At 36.3% G+C, this 20,553-nt stretch overlaps 1 protein-coding gene across 4 annotated transcripts in view; it reads left to right on the top strand.

Moving 5' to 3' along the window:
* Positions 1-20,553, top strand: part of IFT74 (intraflagellar transport 74) — a 99,896-nt gene that overhangs the window by 39,624 nt on the left and 39,719 nt on the right. For all 4 annotated transcript variants that reach the window (XM_055577861.1, XM_055577859.1, XM_055577860.1 and 1 more), the window contains exons 9-13: positions 3,160-3,298; positions 4,694-4,756; positions 10,093-10,236; positions 12,693-12,733; positions 19,568-19,647. In XM_055577861.1, the coding sequence (XP_055433836.1) occupies positions 3,160-3,298; positions 4,694-4,756; positions 10,093-10,236; positions 12,693-12,733; positions 19,568-19,647 (467 nt within the window). The remainder of the gene's footprint in view (positions 1-3,159; positions 3,299-4,693; positions 4,757-10,092; positions 10,237-12,692; positions 12,734-19,567; positions 19,648-20,553) is intronic.

The following is a 20,553-nucleotide window of genomic DNA, read 5'->3' as shown; positions in this document are numbered from 1 at the left end:
ATTTATATATATATATTTATAGAAATATAAATATTCTTTTATATAGCCTATTCCCTATATTATAGGAAAAGAGACTTACACAAAAGGAAATGGTAGATATTGAGAAAGAAACAGTGTTCTTCTTAGCACAGTTTCAGGTGTGAATTTCTGAGTTTTTGGTCATGTACTTTATATGGCTATTATATACTGCGAAATAAAAAGATACCACTGTTATTTTGGCTTGGTTAAATAAAGTGTGTATACTGTAATACAGTTTTTCCATTAAATATTTTAGATATTTATACCAGAATTCAATGTATTTATAGTAAGATATTAAGAACTTTTCTCTTGTAATTTCATAGAACTAACTTTCTTTTTTTTTTTTCAAATTTAAAAAGTTTTATAATGGAAAATTTCAAGGAAAAAACCTCTCAGGAAAAGAATCATCACCCAGTTTTAACAATTATCACCTATTATCCAGTCTTTTTTCATGTTACAAATTTGTTTTTAGGTTAATGTCACTTCCGATTGCTCAGTGATTAATATATTTCAAAATTAAAAGATCTTATAAATTTGATTGGCTAAATGAAATCTTCCTCCCCCAAAATTACTTTGCTTTACATTATTACATTTGGAAAAGATGTTTTGGCCATGTCCAGGTTTGTATTTCTAAGATAGCTGTCATGAAAATACAATTATATTTTCTGCTCTTTCATCACTTATTAAAGACAAAGATTTTTATATAGACTTAAGCGTAAATATGATTTTTAAAAATTCAACAACAGTCACCAAACCTGTAAATATATAGGCTCTTACCTTTCCTTTTTTCCTTTGTCTCTGAGACTGGTGTGTAAGGAATCTGCTGTCTTTCTTCTACACCATTAAAAAAAAAAGTTATGTCATGTGATTTATTTCACTTTGTCTTAACCTTTGTACTCACTGAACAGGTGGAAAAAAAACAAACTAGACTTCCTTAGCAAAAGATTGACTCGAAGAATAATTTCTTAAAGTCATCTTTGACTTTTTTAGTATAACAAGGTGGCTTTAGCTTAATCTTTGTGTTTCTTAATTTCTCTTGAGAAATTTAAACATTAACAAATTTACCTTGTCTGTTAAAGTATGTAATATTGAAAATGCATAATTTGAAAGATGCATTGCTAAAGTGATTTAAATGTTAGTCCTAAAGGCATTTTATATTTTGAAAGACTCAAGTTGAAAAGATCCCACCAAGTTTTGTATTCCAGTGAGTTTCACCTTTGTTGTTTACTCATTTTATAACACCATCATTGGTGGTTTTACTGCCAAGTTATAACAGGAGCAGACTGCTCAAAGCATCCAAAGACCCGCCCCTTGGCCATCCTGTGGCCCTCAAAGAATCAGTTACCTTCCTTGTGCTTCCTTGTGTAACTTCTCTTGTATAAAATGGAATACTTTACAACATTCATTCCCATCTAATTGTAGTAGATACATCAGGTAAAAACAGTTAAAATTCATTTTTGGTAATAAATAATCATGGGGTTCAGAATGAGTTAATTCTAACAGATTTAACTTAGTATCCCTAATCTGTGAAACAAAGAGATTGAAATAGATGTTGTTTTATGTTTGAAATATCTATGAGTGCATATACCCATGTAAATTGTAGCAGCTGCAAACACATTTATTATGCTATAGTAATTGAGGTTCAAAGTGAAGACTTTACTTCTGTTTAACAATGAGACAAATAGAAATTCCAGGTTGTCTGTTTCATTATATTTATCTTTTATTTGGTTATTATGAGATTCTGTCTATAGGAAAATTTCTGAGTTTAGATTATTTTATTATGGTAGTAGGGTATGAGAGCGTAAAGTGTGTGGAGGATAGATATTTGGATCTATGAGGCTTAGCTAGTGATTGTGAAAACTGTTAAAGTTGATATCTGTATTTGAAAGAGATTGAATAGAATAATTATATTTTAAACTTAAAGTAGAAATTTGTGATATTGAAACAATTTGTTTTCAAGCAAGATTCAAGATTCAAATTCAAAGTTTCTTTTTATATGTAATCTTGAAGTATTTAGATGATAACTAGCATCCTACCTCTATTTTTTTCAGAATTTTTCTGTACCCTCTGTATAATTGATCTTGCATAGGTAGTAAGTGCACATCACTGGTACTTTTTGTGATTATTTGATAAAGATGGTTATTGTTTGTAATTAATATCATACTGCTGCTGCTGCTGCTGAGTCGCTTCAGTCATGTCTGACTCTGTGCGACCCCTGAGACGGCAGCCCACCAGACTCCCCTGTCCCTGGGATTCTCCAGGCAAGAACACTGGAGTGGGTACTACTTATATAATTAGACTTGTAATGTTCCTATTATATTCTCAAGGAAATTAGCTGATTATTTTACAGTGCTAAAGAACAGTTGATAATTTTGAAATATCAATTTTAATTAAAGCAGTAGATAAAGAAGAATTTAAAGAAAATATATTAATCTAAAGCTATGAACTTTAAAATCAGATTGGACTGTTGATTTTCTTACTCTGCAGTGTAATCAGAGCTGTGTTACTTTAAATGATTTAGTAAACTTCCATACAAGATTTCCAAGATATCAAAGAATTCTATAGCTAAAAGATACTTGAAAACCACTATTTTAAAATTTAACTTTCTTGTTAATCTTGAAGATATGATAACAAGAAGTGCAAATGCATTCTGATCTATATAAGACTTGAAGGATTTTCTGTGATAAACTTTGTATTTTCTTACAAGAAAGTAAAGTGGAGAATAAGAAAATAGAAGGATTTGGGGATGAGAAGAGATGGATGCTAAAAAAGTCTGTGTTGATGGGGCCAAATTTCTGTGTTCATCTGTGTGTGCTTCTCTGGTAGCTCAGTGATAAAGAGTCTGCCTGCAGTGCAGGAGACTTGGGTTCAATCCTTGGGTTGAGAAGATCCCCTGAGGAAGAAAATGGCAATCCTGGTATTCTTGTCTGGGAAATCCCTTGGACAGAGGAGTCTGGCAGGCTGCAGTCCATGACATTGCAAAAGAGTCAGACACAACTATGCAACTAAATACCAGCATAAGGAGTTATCACAAACTGCGGTTGAATAACTTATAAGTATCCTATGTAATTGAGACTGAGTAAAGTTAATTGATTTTCTCTTCAATATAGTAAGAGGAATATTGCATATTTTTGATTTCAGGAAGGAAAAACAAATTAGAAGTGTAGAAGAAGAAATTGAACAGGAAAAACAAGCAGCAGAGGGTATTATCAAAAATATGTCTCCTGAAAAACAAGTCAAGTATATAGAAATGAAAACCACAAATGAGAAATTATTACAGGTAATACTAGCTACTACTCTGTGCTGGACTACAGCAATCTTACTACTGAAAATATGTTCTGAAAGTGGGCAGGATTGGCATCCCCTGAGAGCTTGACTAGACCTACTGATCAGAGTCTTCAACAAGATGATTCATACAAACCTTTAAATTTTGGAAACACTCATCTAGAAAACTTTGTTTTCTTATGTTGTACAGTGACATAACTTTTACTATATTATTCAGTTCTGTGCATCATTCATTTTTGCAGGTCATAAAGATATCAATACATGAAGCACTTGTTTTTTAATGAGCTTTTAATGAAAACATTAAAAGGCCATATACAACAGAGCCATATGGATATTTACTTTCTTTCCTTTTCTTCCTTCCTAATAAACACCTTTTACTTGCTATGTCCTCAGTTTGAACAGCTGTTGTCCCCTAATATGGTAAGCAATTTGAATGACTGCTGAGGGGTTATTGAGACTGCTCTCAGCATTCAGTCATAATGGTGACTCAGATTTGCAAGGTATTATTGCCCTTTCATGCCCAGATTTTCTTTAAGCAAGCAATTAAAAGAGAATTAGTCCCCACAAATACCAATGAATGTAGTTTTAGTTTCTCAGATAATTCTTTATTGACAATTTAATATAACTTTTTATTTCAGACACAATTTATGAAACATGATAAAACATTGATGAAAGACTTATAAAAATGCTGAAATACTATCAAAGTATAGCTAATATTGCACAGGGGTTTTTGAATGGGTCTAGTTGGCCCTTAAACAACTTGGATGTTAGGAACAGCAACCCCTGTGCAGTTTAAAACCTGTGTATAACTTATAGTTTGCCCTCAGTGTCTGAGGTTTCGCATCCACAGATTCAACCACCTTTGGACGGAGCAGTACATATTTCTTGAAAAAAAATCTGTATGTCAGTGCACCCATGCAGTTCAAACCTGTTATGTTCAAGAGTCAATGGTAAACAGTTGAAGGGTCTTATCCCTAAGAGTGAGCCATGTAAATTGCTATAGGTCTTAGCCTTAAGAGAAAATGGTCAAAAAATATGGAAACATGGTTAAAAAGTCAAATAAAAATTATAACTTTAAACAGTAACATCATTAATTTAAAGTCTTCTGATATTTGATATTCTCCGAACACAGTGATGATTCACTGAAAAGTTCTGGCTCCCTTTTAATAATTCATGAAGTATTTAAAAGGTAGATCATGGTAAGGTTTTTAATAATGATGAAATAAATTGGCAAAATAGAAATAATGAATGTTAATAAATTCTAGTCAAATTATAAGATATGGGTTGAAAATGTTACAAAAGTTACTTCAACACATATATTTGAAATGTTGATAAATAAATTATTCTTATGTAATTTGCATATATATTTGCTTTTTTCCCTTCTTCTTAGGAATTAGATACACTTCAGCAACAGCTAGATTCACTGAATATGAAAAAAGAGAGCTTGGAATCTGTAAGTATAAAATGAAGTAAAAGTTTTCGTATTACTCAGCTACGAAAGGTAATTCAGTTGAGTGTATTAATGGAACTCATTCAGGTATATATTTATTTAGTAGTTTACTAACAGGAGTATAATATATTTTTTTCCCATTCAGGACTTCAACTATCCTAGTTTAGTAAAAAAGTAGATTCAGTGGGCATGGAAGCCCACTCCAGTGTTTTTGCCTGGAGAACCCATGGACAGAGGAGGCTGGCAGGCTGCAGTCCAAAGGGCCTCAACAAGTCGGGACATGACTGAAGCGACTTAGCACATCATGGCAGATTCACTTATTAAGTACCTACCTGTACAAAAATCAGGGTGCCTGCTGAGGCACACAAAATCTAATGGTAATTTTAAAACATGTGAACAAGAGACTAAAAACAAATGAAAAAGGGGAGGTCAGTTCGTTAAAGATGTAAAAGCTCGCATTTGCATTATTATTTATCTAAAGCATTTTGAGGGCTTCCCTGGTGGCTCAGAGGTTAAAGCGTCTGCCTGGAATGCAGGAGACCTGGGTTCGATCCCTGGGTCGGGAAGATCCCCTGGAGAAGGAAATGGCACCCCACTCCAGTACTCTTGCCTGGAGAATCCCATGGATGGAGGAGCCTGGTAGACTACAGTCCATGGGGTCGCAAAGAGTCGGACACGACTGAGTGAAAAGCATTTTAAAGTTCACAAAACATATTTGTTATAAAATATTAAATAAGATGAATGTAAGAATGCCCGTTTCTTTTCTCTCTTTCTAGACAGAGTTTCTCTTACATTTGCTGAGTGCTTGTTATGTGCTTTTTTGAGCTCTTCATATGTGTCACCAGCACTGTTATTTTACCTTCACAACAACCCTCTAATCCTATCTTTGTTTTACTGTTGAGAAGAACCTCAAGTCGAATGTGCACTGGATATACTGTCTGCAGCTTTTCTTTTTTTTTAATATAACATTCTCTTTCAAATGTCTGTTCATGTCAACTCTTAAGATATCTCCCTCATTATTTGAAATTACTGCACTGTACTACATTGTATGATTACATATAGCACAGCCTTGTAGATGACTAGGCTTTTCATAGTTTTTTTTAAGATTATGAAACAATGTTGTAGTAAAAATATACATTTTTTGCTGAGTTACTATGAGTATATCTTAAGATAAATTTCCCACATTGGGTAAAAAGTTACAAACTTCTAAAATGTTGTGACATTGCCAAATTGCCTTCCAAAAAGCTTGTTTCATTTTATACTCCTAATCCCAATGTATGCAAGTGTGTATTTCCCCATATATTCATTAACAGCATGCATTATCAATCCATCGTTTGCCTCCTTTGTCAAAAATAAGATATCCATAGGTGCATGGGTTTATTTCTGGGCTATCTTGTTCCATTGGCCCATGTTTCTGTTTTTGTGCCAGTATCATACTCTCTTGATGACTGTAGGTTTCTAGTATAATCTGAAGTCAGGAAGGTTGATTCCTCCAGCTCCATTCTACTTTCTCAAGACTGCTTTGGCCATTTGGGGTTGTGTTTCCATATGAAATGTGAAATTTTTTGTTCTAGTTCTGTAAAGATGCCATTGGTAATTTGATAGGGATAGCATTGAATCTGTAGACTGCATTTGGTAGTATAGTCATTTTCACAATATTGATTTTTCCTACCCAGGAACATGGACTATCTCTCCATCTGTTTATGTTGTCTTTGATTTCTTTCACCAGTGTCTTATAATTTTCTATATACAGTTATATAGGTTTATTCCTAGATATTTTATATGTTTTTGTTGCAGTAATGAATTCCTTAGTTTTTATTTCTGATTTTTCATTGTTAATATATAGGAATGCAAGTGATTTCTGTGTATTGATTTTGTATCCTGTGACTTTGCTAAATTCACTGGTTAGCTCTAGTAATTTTCTGATAGTATCTTTAGGGTTTTCTATGTATAGTATAATGTCATCTGCAAAAAGGGAGAGCTTTACTTCTTTTCTGATCTGGATTCCTTTTATTTCTTTTTTGAAATAAATTTTTTATTTCACTCTTTTTGGCATTAGTACATATATACCTAAAACTACATGAATTTAAAGAAATGTTACAATATTCTCAAATGAAGAAAATGTAAATCCTAATTCTGTTTAACCTTAGCTGGATTCCTTTGTGGGTTTTTTGGTTGGAGGGTGGACTTGTTCTTTAAAACAACATTATGTCAAATATCAGTCAACAAATATTTAATATCTGCTGTATGCTCATTACTGTGCTAAGTATTGTTGATTCAGTTCACAGGGGTGTGAAAAAAATCAGGTGAAGGATCAACATGAACTTGAGTCTTCAGGAATGGTTTTATCAAGATGAAATTTGAACATGTCTATAAGTGGTTAAGTAAAATGGAAGGGGAAGATACTGTGAAGAGGGATATCTCAAAATGTCTGCATTTTTTTCTATTGATGTTTTATTATCATGACTTTTCACCTGAAGCTAATATATTTTTGGTACAGAAGTAATTGTGGCTTTGAATTGTTGAAATTTGCCATTTGATATTGGAGAAGAAAATGGCAACCCACTCCAGTGTTCTTGCCTGGAGAATCCCAGGGACTGGGGAGCCTGGTGGGCTGCCCTCTTACGGGGTTGCACAGAGTCGGACACGACTGATGCGACTTAGCAGCAGCAGCAGCCATTTGATATTGTAATACATTCTTAAATAAATATGGTTCTGTTATACATCATTTTAATGCATATTTCTCACTTCATGTTTTATTGCTAATGACATTACTTGCTATTTATTTTATATTTATTTTAGAATATAGAAATGATGTTAGACAAAAAGCAAATTGGAGCAGTTTTTTTTATTTGAGGATTTTTTTTTATTCGAGTTCAAAATGGGTCATAAAGCAGCAGACACAACTCACAACATCAGCACTGCATTTGGCCCAGGAATTGCTAACAGACATACAGCGCAGTGGTGATTCAAGAAGTTTTGCAAAGAAGATGAGAGCCTTGAAGATGAGGAGTGCAGTGGCCAGCCATCGGAAATTCACAAAAACCAATTGAGATCTATCATCATAGCTGATCCTCTTACATCTACACAAGAAATTGCCTAAGAACTCAGCATCAACCATTCTACAGTCATTCAGCATTTGAAGCAAATTGGAAAGGTGAAAAAGCTCAATAAATGGGTGCCTTGTGAACTGACCGAAAAGCAAAAAAATCATCATCCTGAAGTGTTGTCTTCTCTTATTCTATGGAAAAACAATGAACTATGTCTCAATTGGATTGTGACATGCAATGAAAAGTGAATTTTTTGTGACAACTGGTGACAACCAGTTTAGTGATCGGACTGAGAAGAAGCTTCAAAGCACTTCCCCAAACCAAACTTATACCATAAAAAGGTCTTAGTCACTGTTTGGTGGTCTGCAGCCCACCTGATCCTCTACAGCTTTCTGAATCCAGAAAGGATTCAACAGAAAGGGCCCAATTCTTTGCCACGACAATGCCCGACCCCATGTTACACAAGCAATGCTTCAAAAGTTGAAAAATTTGGGTTATGTAGTTTTGCCTCATGCACCATATTCACCTGACCTTTCACCAACTGATTACCACTTCTTCAAGCATTTCAACAACTTTTTGCAGGAAAATGCTTCCACAACCAGCAGGAGGCAGAAAATGCTTTCCAAGAGCTAGTCGAATCCTCAAGCACGGATTTTTATGCTACAGGAATAAACAGACTTATTTCTTGTTAGCAAAAATGTGTTGTTCCTATTTTCATTAATAAAGATGTATTTGAGCTTAGTTATAATGATTTAAAATTCATGGTCCAAAACCGCAGTTACTTTTGTACCAACCTAATACTTACACTGTGTATATAACCCTTTGCCTATGGACTTTCAGACATTTCCTCTTGTTCACTTTTTCCCTTTTTTATTATTCTTTCTCTTTTGCTTTCAAAAAGGAGGAGCTCTTCCCTCTTAAAAATCTTGTTAATGCTGTGGGCCTGCTTTCAGATATCAGCATTAACTTTTATTTTTGTTAACTTAGAAAAATTCTTTAGATCTCAGATAATCAATTTTCACATCTGTAAAACAGAATTAATGGTACTGTCTTACAGAGTTGCTTTGAGTGTTAAGAGAATATGAAGTATAAAGTCTATACTTTATATGTAAGTACATATACTTACATATAAAGTATATATGTATAAGGTATATAAAGAATTTGAAGTACAGTGCCTGCCATGGAATACATGCTCAATAAATAGTAGCTTCAAATGTCATTTTCATCATTATAATCACCACTAACACCCCTAGCTCTTTTTATTTTCTTTTGAAATTATGCTATCCCTTATTTTCTCTTTGTGAACAGTAGAACAGTGGGGAATACATGGTAATTTTACTACTCATTTCTACTAGTTTCCTAGTGCTGCTGTAATAAAGTTTTACAAACTGAGTGACATAAAACAACAGAAGAAATATTCTAATACTTCTGGAGGCTAAAGGTCTTAAAATCAAAGTATCAGCAGAGACTTGTTTCCTCTGGAACACTAGGTAGAATCCTTCCTTGCCTATTCTTAGCTTCTGGTGCTGGCTGTCAATCCTTGGTATTTGCTCCTTAACTTGTATCTGTATCACCCTGTTCGCCGGTGTCATCAAATGGCATTCTCATGTATCTGTGTGTGTGTGTGTGTGTGTGTGTGTGTGTGTGTGTGTGTGTGTATGTATCTCTGTTTTTATCCTCATGTATCTCTGTTTTTATCTTTTCCAATAAAGACAGCAGTTATACTGGATTAAGATTCACCTTAATGAGCTCAAGATATCAGAACTTAATTAAATCTGCACAGACTGCATTTCAAATTAGGTCATGTTCACAGGTGCTGGAGATTAGGACTTCAACGTATATTTTGGGGGGATATAATTCAACCCATAACATTGTAGGAAAGCATATATATGATCTATTTAGGGGCAAATATCTTCCCTCTAGAGATCAGTTCTTTGGCCTTTGGATTGGGTTTTGTGGTTCAAGTTATACATATATGATTTTGTTTTCTTTATTATCTTCCCACTGGTAGAGATGTCTGTATCTTTGTTTAGGTCTTATATTTAGAAACTAAAATAAACTAAAGTTACCACCTTCTTGTGAATCTTAGACTGAATAGCTTACAAACGTATATAGGGATTTATTTTTATTCTTCAGTGTTTAGAATTTGTAGCATTCTTGAGTATTATAGATATTTGATATCTCTATTTAAAAAAGCTGGTAGTTTAAATTTGTCCTTAGTTATAAACTGGAAACTATTTGAATAGTTTTTGATAAAATACTAAAATTATTTTTTTAACTTCTCTTTAGGAAATCACACACTCCCAGGTAAAACAGGAGGCTGTATTGTTACATGAAAAACTTTATGAGTTGGAGTCCCATCGAGATCAGATGATTGCAGAAGACAAAAATATGGGATCTCCAATGGAAGAAAGAGAGAGATTACTCAAGCAGGTAGGAAAAACAAACATACTTATTTTAAAATGTCAGGATTTGGTAAATGTATACATTTGTTTTATTTAAGGCATATACATTGAACAGAAAGCCAATAAGCTTATTTAAAAAACAAAAGGGTGAAAAGCAAACTCCACCTAAATTAATATGAACTGCTTGACCAAGAAAATCCAGATAAAAGTCATTTCTCACATAAAAACTTTTTATTTTTTTTACTTAAATCCTAATTTTGTATGGTCTTCATGCATGTTTGATCATTTTTTAATGTTTTGGTTCCTTACAAGAAAAACTCTTCTTATTGGTCAGTAAATAATTAGACAGTCTTACAGAAAATGTATTCCATTATTTGCTTTAGGCCTCATATTTGGAAAGTTAAGTGCCCCAAGGCTGATGACTTTGTGTGGTTATTTCTATCAGTGCCTGGATGAAAGTGAATGGATTTAAAATGTCCTGTGAGATCACAGTATGTCAGCATGTTGTATCACATGTGTTCAGTAGTTTTCTCACTGCCCCAAGGCTAGCTTTAATTTAGCCTATTATTTATCCTGAGAACACCCTAAAACACCCTAAACATACAGCCCTTAGGAGCCTATATATTTGGGAAACAGCTCTAGTGAATAACCTGTAAATGGGACTCCTTTGTGGTCTTAGATTGAATCCAGTGGGTTTGTAAGAACAGTAAGGATCACCTCAGGCTTCCCAGGTGGCATTAGTGGTAAAGAATCTGCCTGCCAGTATAGGAGACACAAGAGGCGCAGCTTCAATCCCTGGGTTGGGAAGATTCCCTGGAAGAAGGCATGGCAACCCTCTCCATATTCTTGCTTGGAGAATCCCATGGACAGGGGAGCTTGGTGGGCTAAGTTCATAGGGTCACAAAGAGTTGGACTCAAATGAAGCAACTTAGCACACACAGGAGCTATTTAGGTATTAGAATCATTCTATAAAGGTATTATAATCTAGAATCTCTGAAACTCCTTGGAAAGAGATCATTGAAGGCAGGGGACTAAAGAGTGATCCTGGGATAGAATTGCTAAATAAAATATAGAATGATTAAATTAAATTTGAATTTCAGATAAGCAATGAATAATCTTTCAGAATAAATATATACATAAAGATGATAGATCAGATCAGATCAGTCGCTCAGTCGTGTCCGACTCTTTGCGACCCCATGAATCGCAGCACGCCAGGCCTCCCTGTCCATCACCAACTCCCAGAGCTCACTGAGACTCATGTCCATCGAGTCAGTGATGCCATCCAGCCATCTCATCCTCTGTCGTCCCCTTCTCCTCTTGCCCCCAATCCCTCACAGCATCAGAGTCTTTTCCAGTGAGTCAACTCTTCGCATGAGGTGGCCAAAGTACTGGAGTTTCAGCTTTAGCATCATTCCTTCCAAAGGAATCCCAGGGCTGATCTCCTTTAGAATGGACTGGTTGGATCTCCTTGCAGTCCAAGGGACTCTCAAGAGTCTTCTCCAACACCACAGTTCAAAAGCATCAATTCTTCGGCGCTCAGCCTTCTTCACAGTCCAACTCTCACATCCATACATGACCACAGGAAAAACCATAGCCTTGACTAGATGAACCTTTGTTAGCAAAGTAATGTCTCTGCTTTTGAATATGCTATCTAGGTTGGTCGTAACTTTCCTTCCAAGGAGTAAGCGTCTTTTAATTTCATGGCTGCAGTCACCATCTGCAGTGATTTTGGAGCCCAGAAAAATAAAGTCTGACACTGTTTCCACTATTTCCCCATCTATTTCCCATGAAGTGGTGGGACCGGATGCCATGATCTTCGTTTTCTGAATGTTGAGCTTTAAGCCAACTTTTTCACTCTCCACTTTCACTTTCATCAAGAGGCTTTTTAGTTCCTCTTCACTTTCTGCCATAAGGGTGGTGTCATCTGCATATCTGAGGTTATTGATATTTCTCCCAGCAATCTTGATTCCAGCTTGTGTTTCTTCCAGCCCAGCATTTCTCATGATGTACTCTGCATATGAGTTAAATAAGCAGGGTGACAATATACAGCCTTGACATACCACAAAAGTTACTCATTGTTTTTCTGAAATTGAAATGTAATGGGGAGTGCTAAATCTGGCAACTCTACTTTGTGTGTGGGTTGGGAGTAGGTAACAGGGGGAGCAGGGGTAGGGAGACAGTCTCAAACATCCTAGATATTTATTTAAACTGATTCGGTCCTGAAAATGTGTTAATCTCATTGTGCTTTGTTGGATAGGTATGGATATATCAGTCACCACTCTTCCTTTGAGGAGGAAAGAAAAATCTGTGACTAGTTCCCCAGTGATGTTCCTTTTAACTTAAAAGGTTGAATTTTAAGAAATAAGTTAAAAGAAAGAGACTAGATTTGACATTTTAGTACATGCCTTTAGAAGGAAAATCTCTTTAAGATGGCCTAACAATGAACAGTTCTTTAGATTCTGTTTTCTCTTTATACATTTATAGGTTAAAGAAGATAATCAGGAAATAGCCAGCATGGAACGGCAGTAAGTACATTTACATTAGGACATTTTACATTCATTTCTCATCTTTTAAATTGTGTAAGTGTATAAGAGATGCATATTGTTAGTCCTTTTTTTCAGTGGTTCATAGTGACAATGCAGCTTTCAGTTTTATTTATAGCTTTAAATAATTCTTTGAATGTTTAGTTAGGAGCCATTACGTAGTATAATTACTTTTTAAAAACAGCCTTATTATGATGTAATACATACTATATAATTCACATATTTAAAGTGTACAACTTAGAGGTTTTTAGTATATTCACAGAATTGTGTAACTACCACCTCAGTCAATTTTCAAACACTTCAGTCACCCCACTAACAACCCATATCCCATCACATCTCTCATCCCCAATTCCCAGCCCTAGGCAACCACTCTGCTTTATGGCTCTATAGGTTAGCCTGTTCTGGACATTTCATATAAATGAAAGCATACAATGTATAGTCCTATGTGGCTGGATTCGTACACTTAGCATAATGTTTCCCTTATGGTTGGGGACAGAGTGTACCAGTGCAAGTGCATGGGACCTTTTGAAGGAGGTCACCATTATCTTCATTACCTCCACCATAGTTTGGCCTCAGGTCAAATAACATGGAGGGAACACAGCCCCGCCCTTCAACAGAAAATTGGATTAAAGATTTACTGAGCATGGCCCCACCATCAGAACAAGACCCAGTTTCCCCCTTAGTCTCTCCCATAAGCTTCCATAAACTTATTATCCTTCTCCATCAGAGGGCAGAAAACCACAATCACAGAAAACTATCCAATCTGATCACCACACCCTTGTCTAACTCAATGAAACTATGAGCCATGCCACATAGGGCCACCTAGAACGGATGGGTCATGGTGGAGAGTTCTGACAAAATGTGGACCACTGGAGAAGGGAATGGCAAACCCTTCAGTGAACCTTGAGAACCTCATGAATAGTATGAAAAGGCAAAAAGATAGGACACTGAAAGATGAACCCCCCCAGGTTGGTAGGTACCCAGTATGCTACTAGATAGAGATCAGTGGAGATATAACTCCAGAAAGAATGGAGAGATGGAGCCAAAGCAAAAACAACACCCAGTTGTGGATGTAAAGTGATGGAGGTAAAGTCTGATGCCATAAAGAGCAATATTGCATAAGAACCTAGAATGTTAGGTCCATGAATCAAGGCAAATTGGAAGTGGTCAAATAGCAGATGGCAAGAGTGAACATTGACATTTTAGGAATCGGCGAATTAAAATGGACTGGAATGCGTGAATTTGACTCAGATGACCATTATATGTACTACTGTGGGCAAGAATTTCTTAGAAGAAATGGAGTAGCCATCATAGTCAACAAAAGAGTCTGAAATGTAGTACTTGGATGTAATCTCAAAAACGACAGAATAATCTCTGTTTGTTTCCAAGGCAAACCATTCAGCATCACAGTAATCCAAGTCTATGCCCCGACCAATATTGCTGAAGAAGCTGAAGTTGAATGGTTATGAAGACCTACAAGACCTCTAGCACTCACACCCAAAAAAGATGTCCTTTTCATTATAGGGGACTGGAATGCAAAAGTAGGCAGTCAGGAAATACCTTGAGTAACAGGCAGATTTCAGCTTGGAGTACACAGTGAAGCAGGGCAAAGGCTAATAGAATTTTGCCAAGAGAATGCACTGGTCATAGCAAATACCCTCCTCCAACAGAAGGGAAGACTCTATACATGGACATCACCAGATGGTCAATACCGAAATCAGATTGATTATATTCTTTGCAGCCAAAGATAGAGAAGCTCTATGCAGTCAGCAAAAACAAGAGGAGTTGACTGTGGCTCAGATCATGAACTCTTTAAGCCAAATTCAGACTTAAATTGAAGAAAGTAGGGAAACCACTAGACCATTCAGGTATGACCTAAATCAAATCCCTTATGATTATACAGTGGCAGTGACAAATAGATTCAAGGTATTAGATCTGATAGACAGAATGCCTGAAGATCTATGGACAGAGGTTCGTGACGTTGTACAGCAGGCAGTGATCAAGACCATCCCCAAGAAAAAAAATAGAAAAAGGCAAAATGGTTGTCTGAGGAGGCCTTACAAATAGCTATGAAAAGAAGAGAAGCGAAAGGCAAAGGAGAAAAGGAAAGATATACCCATTTGAATGCAGACTTCCAAAGAATTGCAGGGAGACCTAAGAAAGCCTTCCTCAATGATCAGTGCAAAGAAATAGAGGAAAACAATAGAATGGGAAAGACCAGAGATCTCTTCAAGAAAATTAGAGATACCAAGGGAACACTTCATGCAAAGATGGGCACAATAAAGGACAGAAATGGTATGGACCTAACAGAAGCAGAAGATAATTAAGAAGAGGTGGCAGGAATACACAGAAGAACTATACAAAAAGATCTTCATGACCCAGATAATCATGATGGTGTGATCACTCATCTAGAGCCAGACATCCTGGAATGCCAAGTCAAGTGGGTCTTAGGAAGCATCACTAAGAACAAAGCTAGTGGAGGTGATGGGAGCTGTTTCAAATCCTAAAAGATGATGCTGTGAAAGTGCTGCACTCAATATGTCAGCAAATTTGGAAAACTCAGCAGTGGCCACAGGACTGGAAAAGGTCAGTTTTCCTTCCAATCCCAAAGAAAGACAATGCCAAAGAATGCTCAAAGTACCACACAGTTGCCCTCATCTCACACGCTAGCAAAGTAATGCTCAAAATTCTCCAAGCCAGGCTTCAACAGTATGTGAACCATGAACTTCCAGATGTTCAAGCTTGTTTTCAAAAAGGCAGAGAGGAACCAGAGACCAAATGGCCAACATTTGTTGGATTGTGGAAAAAGCAAGAGAGTTCCAGAAAAACATCTATTTCGGCTTTACTGACAATGCCAAAGCCTTTGACTGTGTGGATCACAATAAACTGTGGAAAATTCTTCAAGAGGTGAGAATGCCAGACCACCTGACCTGCCTCCTGAGAAATCTGTATTCAGGACAAGAGGCAACAGTTAGAACTGGACATGGAACAACAGACTGGTTCCAAATCAGGAAAGGAGTACATCAAGGCTGTATATTGTCAGCCTGCTTATTTAACTTATATACAGAATACATCATGAGAAACGTTGGGCTTGATGAAGTGCAAGCTGGAATCAAGATTGCCGGTTGAAATATCAATAACCTCAGATACGCAGATGACACCACCCTTGGAGCCTCATGAGGAAAGTGAAATAGGAGAGTGAAAAAGTTGGCTTAAAGCTCATCATTCAGAAACTAAGATCATGGCATCTGGTCCCATGGCAAATAGATGGAGAAACAGTAGAAACAGTGAAAGACTTTATTTTTTGGGGATCCAAAATCACTGCAGATGGTGACTGCAGCCATGAAATTAAAAGACACTAGGTCCTTGGAAGAAAAGTTACGACCAACCTAGAAAGGAAGAAAAAGAAAGACAGTGACGTCACTCAGTAGTGTCCGACTCTGCAACCCCATGGACTGTAGCCTACCAGGCTCCTCCATCCATGGATTCTCCAGGCAAGAATACTGGAGTGGGTTGCCATTTCTTTCTCCAGGGGATCTTCCCAACCCAGGGATCGAACTCGCGTCTCCCACACTGCAGGCAGATGCTTTACCTTCTGAGCCACCAGGTAAACCCTATGACCAATCTAGACAGCATATAAAAAGCAGAGACATTACTTTGCTAACAAAGGTCAGTCTAGTCAAAGCTATGGTTTTTCCAGTAGTCATGTATGGATGTGAGAGTTGGATTATAAAGAAAGCTGAGCACCAAAGAATTGTTGCTTTTGAACAGTGGTGTTGGAGAAGACTCTTGAGAGTCCCTTGGACAGCAAGGAAATCCAGCCAGTCCATCTTAAAGGAAATCAGTCTGGAATATTCACTGGAAAGACTGATACTGAAGCTGAAACTCCCAATACTTTGGCCACCTTATGTGAAGAACTGACTCATTTGAAAAGACCCTGATGCTGAGAAAGATTGAGGGTGGGAAGAGAAGGGGATGACAGCGGATGAGATGGTTGGATGGCATCACCGACTCAATGGACATGAGTTTGGGTAAACTCTGGGAGTTGGTGATGGACAGGGAGGCCTGGTGTGCTGCAGTCCATGGGGTCACAAAGAATCAGACATGACTAAGTGACTGGACTGAACTGAATGTTTCCAAGGTTCATCTATGTTGTAGCATGTATCAGTATTTCATTTCTTTTTATTGCCAAATAATATCCCATTGCATGGATAGACCATATTTATTTATCCATTCATTAATTGATAGACATTTGGATTGTTTCTGTTTTTTGGCTATAATGGATCATGCTGGTATGAAGATTCATGTACAAATTTTTGTGTGGACATATATTTTTGCTTCTCTTGTATATTTACCAAGACTGGAATTTACCTGGGAGTGCTGATTCACACAATAACTCTATATTTAACTTTTTTGAGGAGGTTCCAGACTATTTTCCAATGCTGCTAAACCATTTTACATTTTCACCAGCAGTGACTAAGTATTCCAGTTTCTCCATGACTTTATCAACACTTGTTAATTACCTTTTTTTTTTATTATAACCATTATAGTGTGTGTGAAGTGGTATCTCATTGATTTGCATTTTCCTGATGACTAATGAATGATGTTGAACCTTTTTTCATGCACTTATTCGTCATATGTATATATTCTTTGGAAAAATATCTGTTCACATTCTTTGCCCATTTTTTTTCCATTCAGTTTTATAAATTTTATTTGTGTTTTGGCTGCGTTGGGTCTTCCTTACAGTGCATGGGCTCTTTGTTGCTGTATGCTGGCTTTCTCTAGTTGTGGAGAGCAGGAGCCAGTCTCTAGGTGCAGTGCATGGGCTTCGCCTTACAGTGACTTCTCTTGCTGTGGAGCACAGTCTCTAGGGTGTGGAAGCTCGGTAGTTATGGCTCATGGACTTAGTTGCCCCATGGCGTGTGGGATCTTAGTTCCCAGACTGGGGATTGAACCCATGTCCCCAGCATTGGCAGGTAAATTCTTAACCACTGGGCCACCAGGGAAGTCCTCCCGATTTTAAATTGAATTATTAATTTATTTTTGACTGTGCCACGCAGGATCTTAGTTCCCTGACCAAGGATTGAACTGGAGTCCCTTCCATTGGAAGTGCAGAGTCTTAACCACTGGACTGTCAAAGAAGTCCATTTATTGTCTTATTACTGAATTGTAAGAGTTCTTTATATATTCTAAATAGACTCTCTCATTAGGTAAATGACTTGCAAAATTTTTCTTCCATTATGTGGATTTTCTTTTTACTTTATGGTGTTCGTTGAAACACAGAAATTTTAAATTTTGATGATATCTGATTCGTTTTCTTTTGTTGCTTGTGCTTTTGGTGTCAGGAAACCAGTGCCTAATTCAAGTTCACAAAGACTTATGCTTATGTTTTACTTTTATTTAACTGTTTTATAGTGCAGTTCTTATGTTTAGATCTGTGATCCATTAATTTTTGTGAATGGTATGAGGTAGGAGTCCAATTGTATTCTTTTCCTTGTGCATTTCCAGCTGTCCCAGTACCATTTGTTGAAATATTCTTTCAACAAATGTTGTTTAATGTTCTTCCTCTGTTAAACTGTTTTGGTACCTTTGTCAAAAATCAGTGTATATAGATACAGTCCGTTTTCTAGACTCAAAACAATTCTATTCCATGGCTATATGTGTCTTTTCTTATTCCAGTACCATACCTGTCTTGATTACTATTTGTTGTTATTATTCAGTCACTAATCATGTCCAACTTTTTACAGCCCCATGGGCTGTAGCATGCCAGGCTCCCTGTCCTTCATTATCTCCTGGAGTTTGCTCAAATTCATGTCCATTGAGTCGCGGATACTATGTAACCATCTCATCCTCTGCTTCCTCTTTCTCCTTATGCCTTCAATCTTTCTCAGCATCAGGGCCTTTTCCAGTAAGTCTGCTCTTCACATCAGGTGGCCCGAGTATTGGAGTTTCAGGTTCAGCATAATTTCTCCCAAAGAATATTCAGGATTGATTTCCCTTAGGGTTGACTGGTTGAATCTCCTTGCAGTCCAAAGGACTCCCAAGAGTCTTCTCTGGCACCAAATTCAAAAACATCAGTTCTTTGGTGCTCAACCTTTTTACCTTTTTTATGGTCCATGGTCCAAGTCACGTTTGTGCTACTGGAAAAATCATAGCTTTGATTATATGAACCTTTGTCAGCAAAGTGACATCTCTGCTTTTTAATGCGCTGTCTAGGTTTGTCGCAGCTTTCCTTCCAAGGAGTAAGCGTCTTTAAATTCTATGGCTGCAGTCACTGTCTGCAGTGATTTTGGAGCCCAGGGGAAGAAAATCTGACATTGCTTCCATTTTTTCCCCTTCTATTTCTCATAAAGTGATGGGAGCAGATGGTATGATCTTGGTTTTTTTCTAATGATTACTATAATTTTGTAATAAGTACAACTGCTTTTGTGAAAATTTTAACCCATATAATCTGGTCTCAATGGTAAATTTTCTGTTATTTTCCAACTTTTAAGACAAACTTTCTAACGTAGTTTAGCTAAAGATTTTTTATTTTCTTAGTATGACAAGTAAAATTCAAAAGAACTTTGGGGAAGTGTCTGCTGTTGAAGTCAGGCAAGCTGACATTCTCGGAATACACTTGTACTCTAAAGATGAATCACAAAAAAATATTTTTCTCTCAAAATTTATAGTACTATTCTCAGAATAAAGCATATTTTTATCAATATTATTTCTGCAGATTAGAAAAGATTAAAGATTTTGTAACATCATCACTAAATGTTTTTATTGAATAGCAAAATCGTCTGCCATAGATTAATTAAATAATATTTTCAACAGGTTAACAGATATAAAAGAAAAAATAAATCAATTTAATGAAGAAATTAGACAACTTGACATGGATTTAGAGGAACACCAAGGTAATTTTTTTATATTTTTATGATATATAATAATAGACTAAAAAATAGATACATAGCAGTATTTATATAGTACTAGCGTCTCAGGGACTCTTTGCCTGGGGTTTATTATTTAATTCTTTGTGATATCACTAAGTTTAACTGCTAAAATACTAAACTACTACAAAACTAAATATAGTTAGTATTGAATTAAAGCCAACTAAAAGCTGTATGTAACTTAAAATGGTTGTATAATAACAAGAATTTATTTTGTTTTGCCAAGAAGGTTTTTTTTAATCAAGTAAAATGGGTTAAAGTTGCTCACAGATTTCTAAGTTATACTTCTTTTCATGGGCTATGTGGTAGAGTTTCAGAGGAGTGAGGATCAAGTCATAAATGTCACAAAAGGTACAGGAAGTTATTCCCCAGAGGGCCTAGTAATGAGGTAGCAAATATTGATTATTTGAGTTCTCTGTCACTTTTCCCTAGCAGTGGCATTTGAAGAGCCAAGGCAAGAACCAGAGCTCTTGGGGTGGAAATGCTGTGGTACGAATTTGGGAGCTACAGTGTGTGTGTGTTTGGGGAAGACTTTGGGCATTACAGATTTCTAACCAGCTTCTCTCTAATAAAGGGGGTATGTGGGTTACTATGGCACTTTAATCACATATTAACTGCAAACCAGTTAATATGTTAATTGGATTATCAACACTTAACTATATATTCTTAAGAGTTAGGTATGGTATTGTAAATAATATACCTAGTATAGCAGAACAGATTAAGAAGAAGTGGCAAAAATACACAGAACAACTATACAAAAGTCTTAATGACCTGGATAAACATGATGATGTGGTCATTCACCTAGAACCAGACATCCTGAAGTGTGAAGTCAAGTGGGCCTTCAAAAGCATTACTATTAAAGTTACTGGAAGT

The sequence above is a fragment of the Bubalus kerabau genome, chromosome 4 (genome assembly GCF_029407905.1).
Source record: "Bubalus kerabau isolate K-KA32 ecotype Philippines breed swamp buffalo chromosome 4, PCC_UOA_SB_1v2, whole genome shotgun sequence".
Classification (NCBI taxonomy): domain Eukaryota; kingdom Metazoa; phylum Chordata; class Mammalia; order Artiodactyla; family Bovidae; genus Bubalus; species Bubalus kerabau.
The sequence above is the reverse complement of the archived record's forward strand: the minus strand, read 5'-3'. Positions and strand labels throughout refer to the sequence as shown.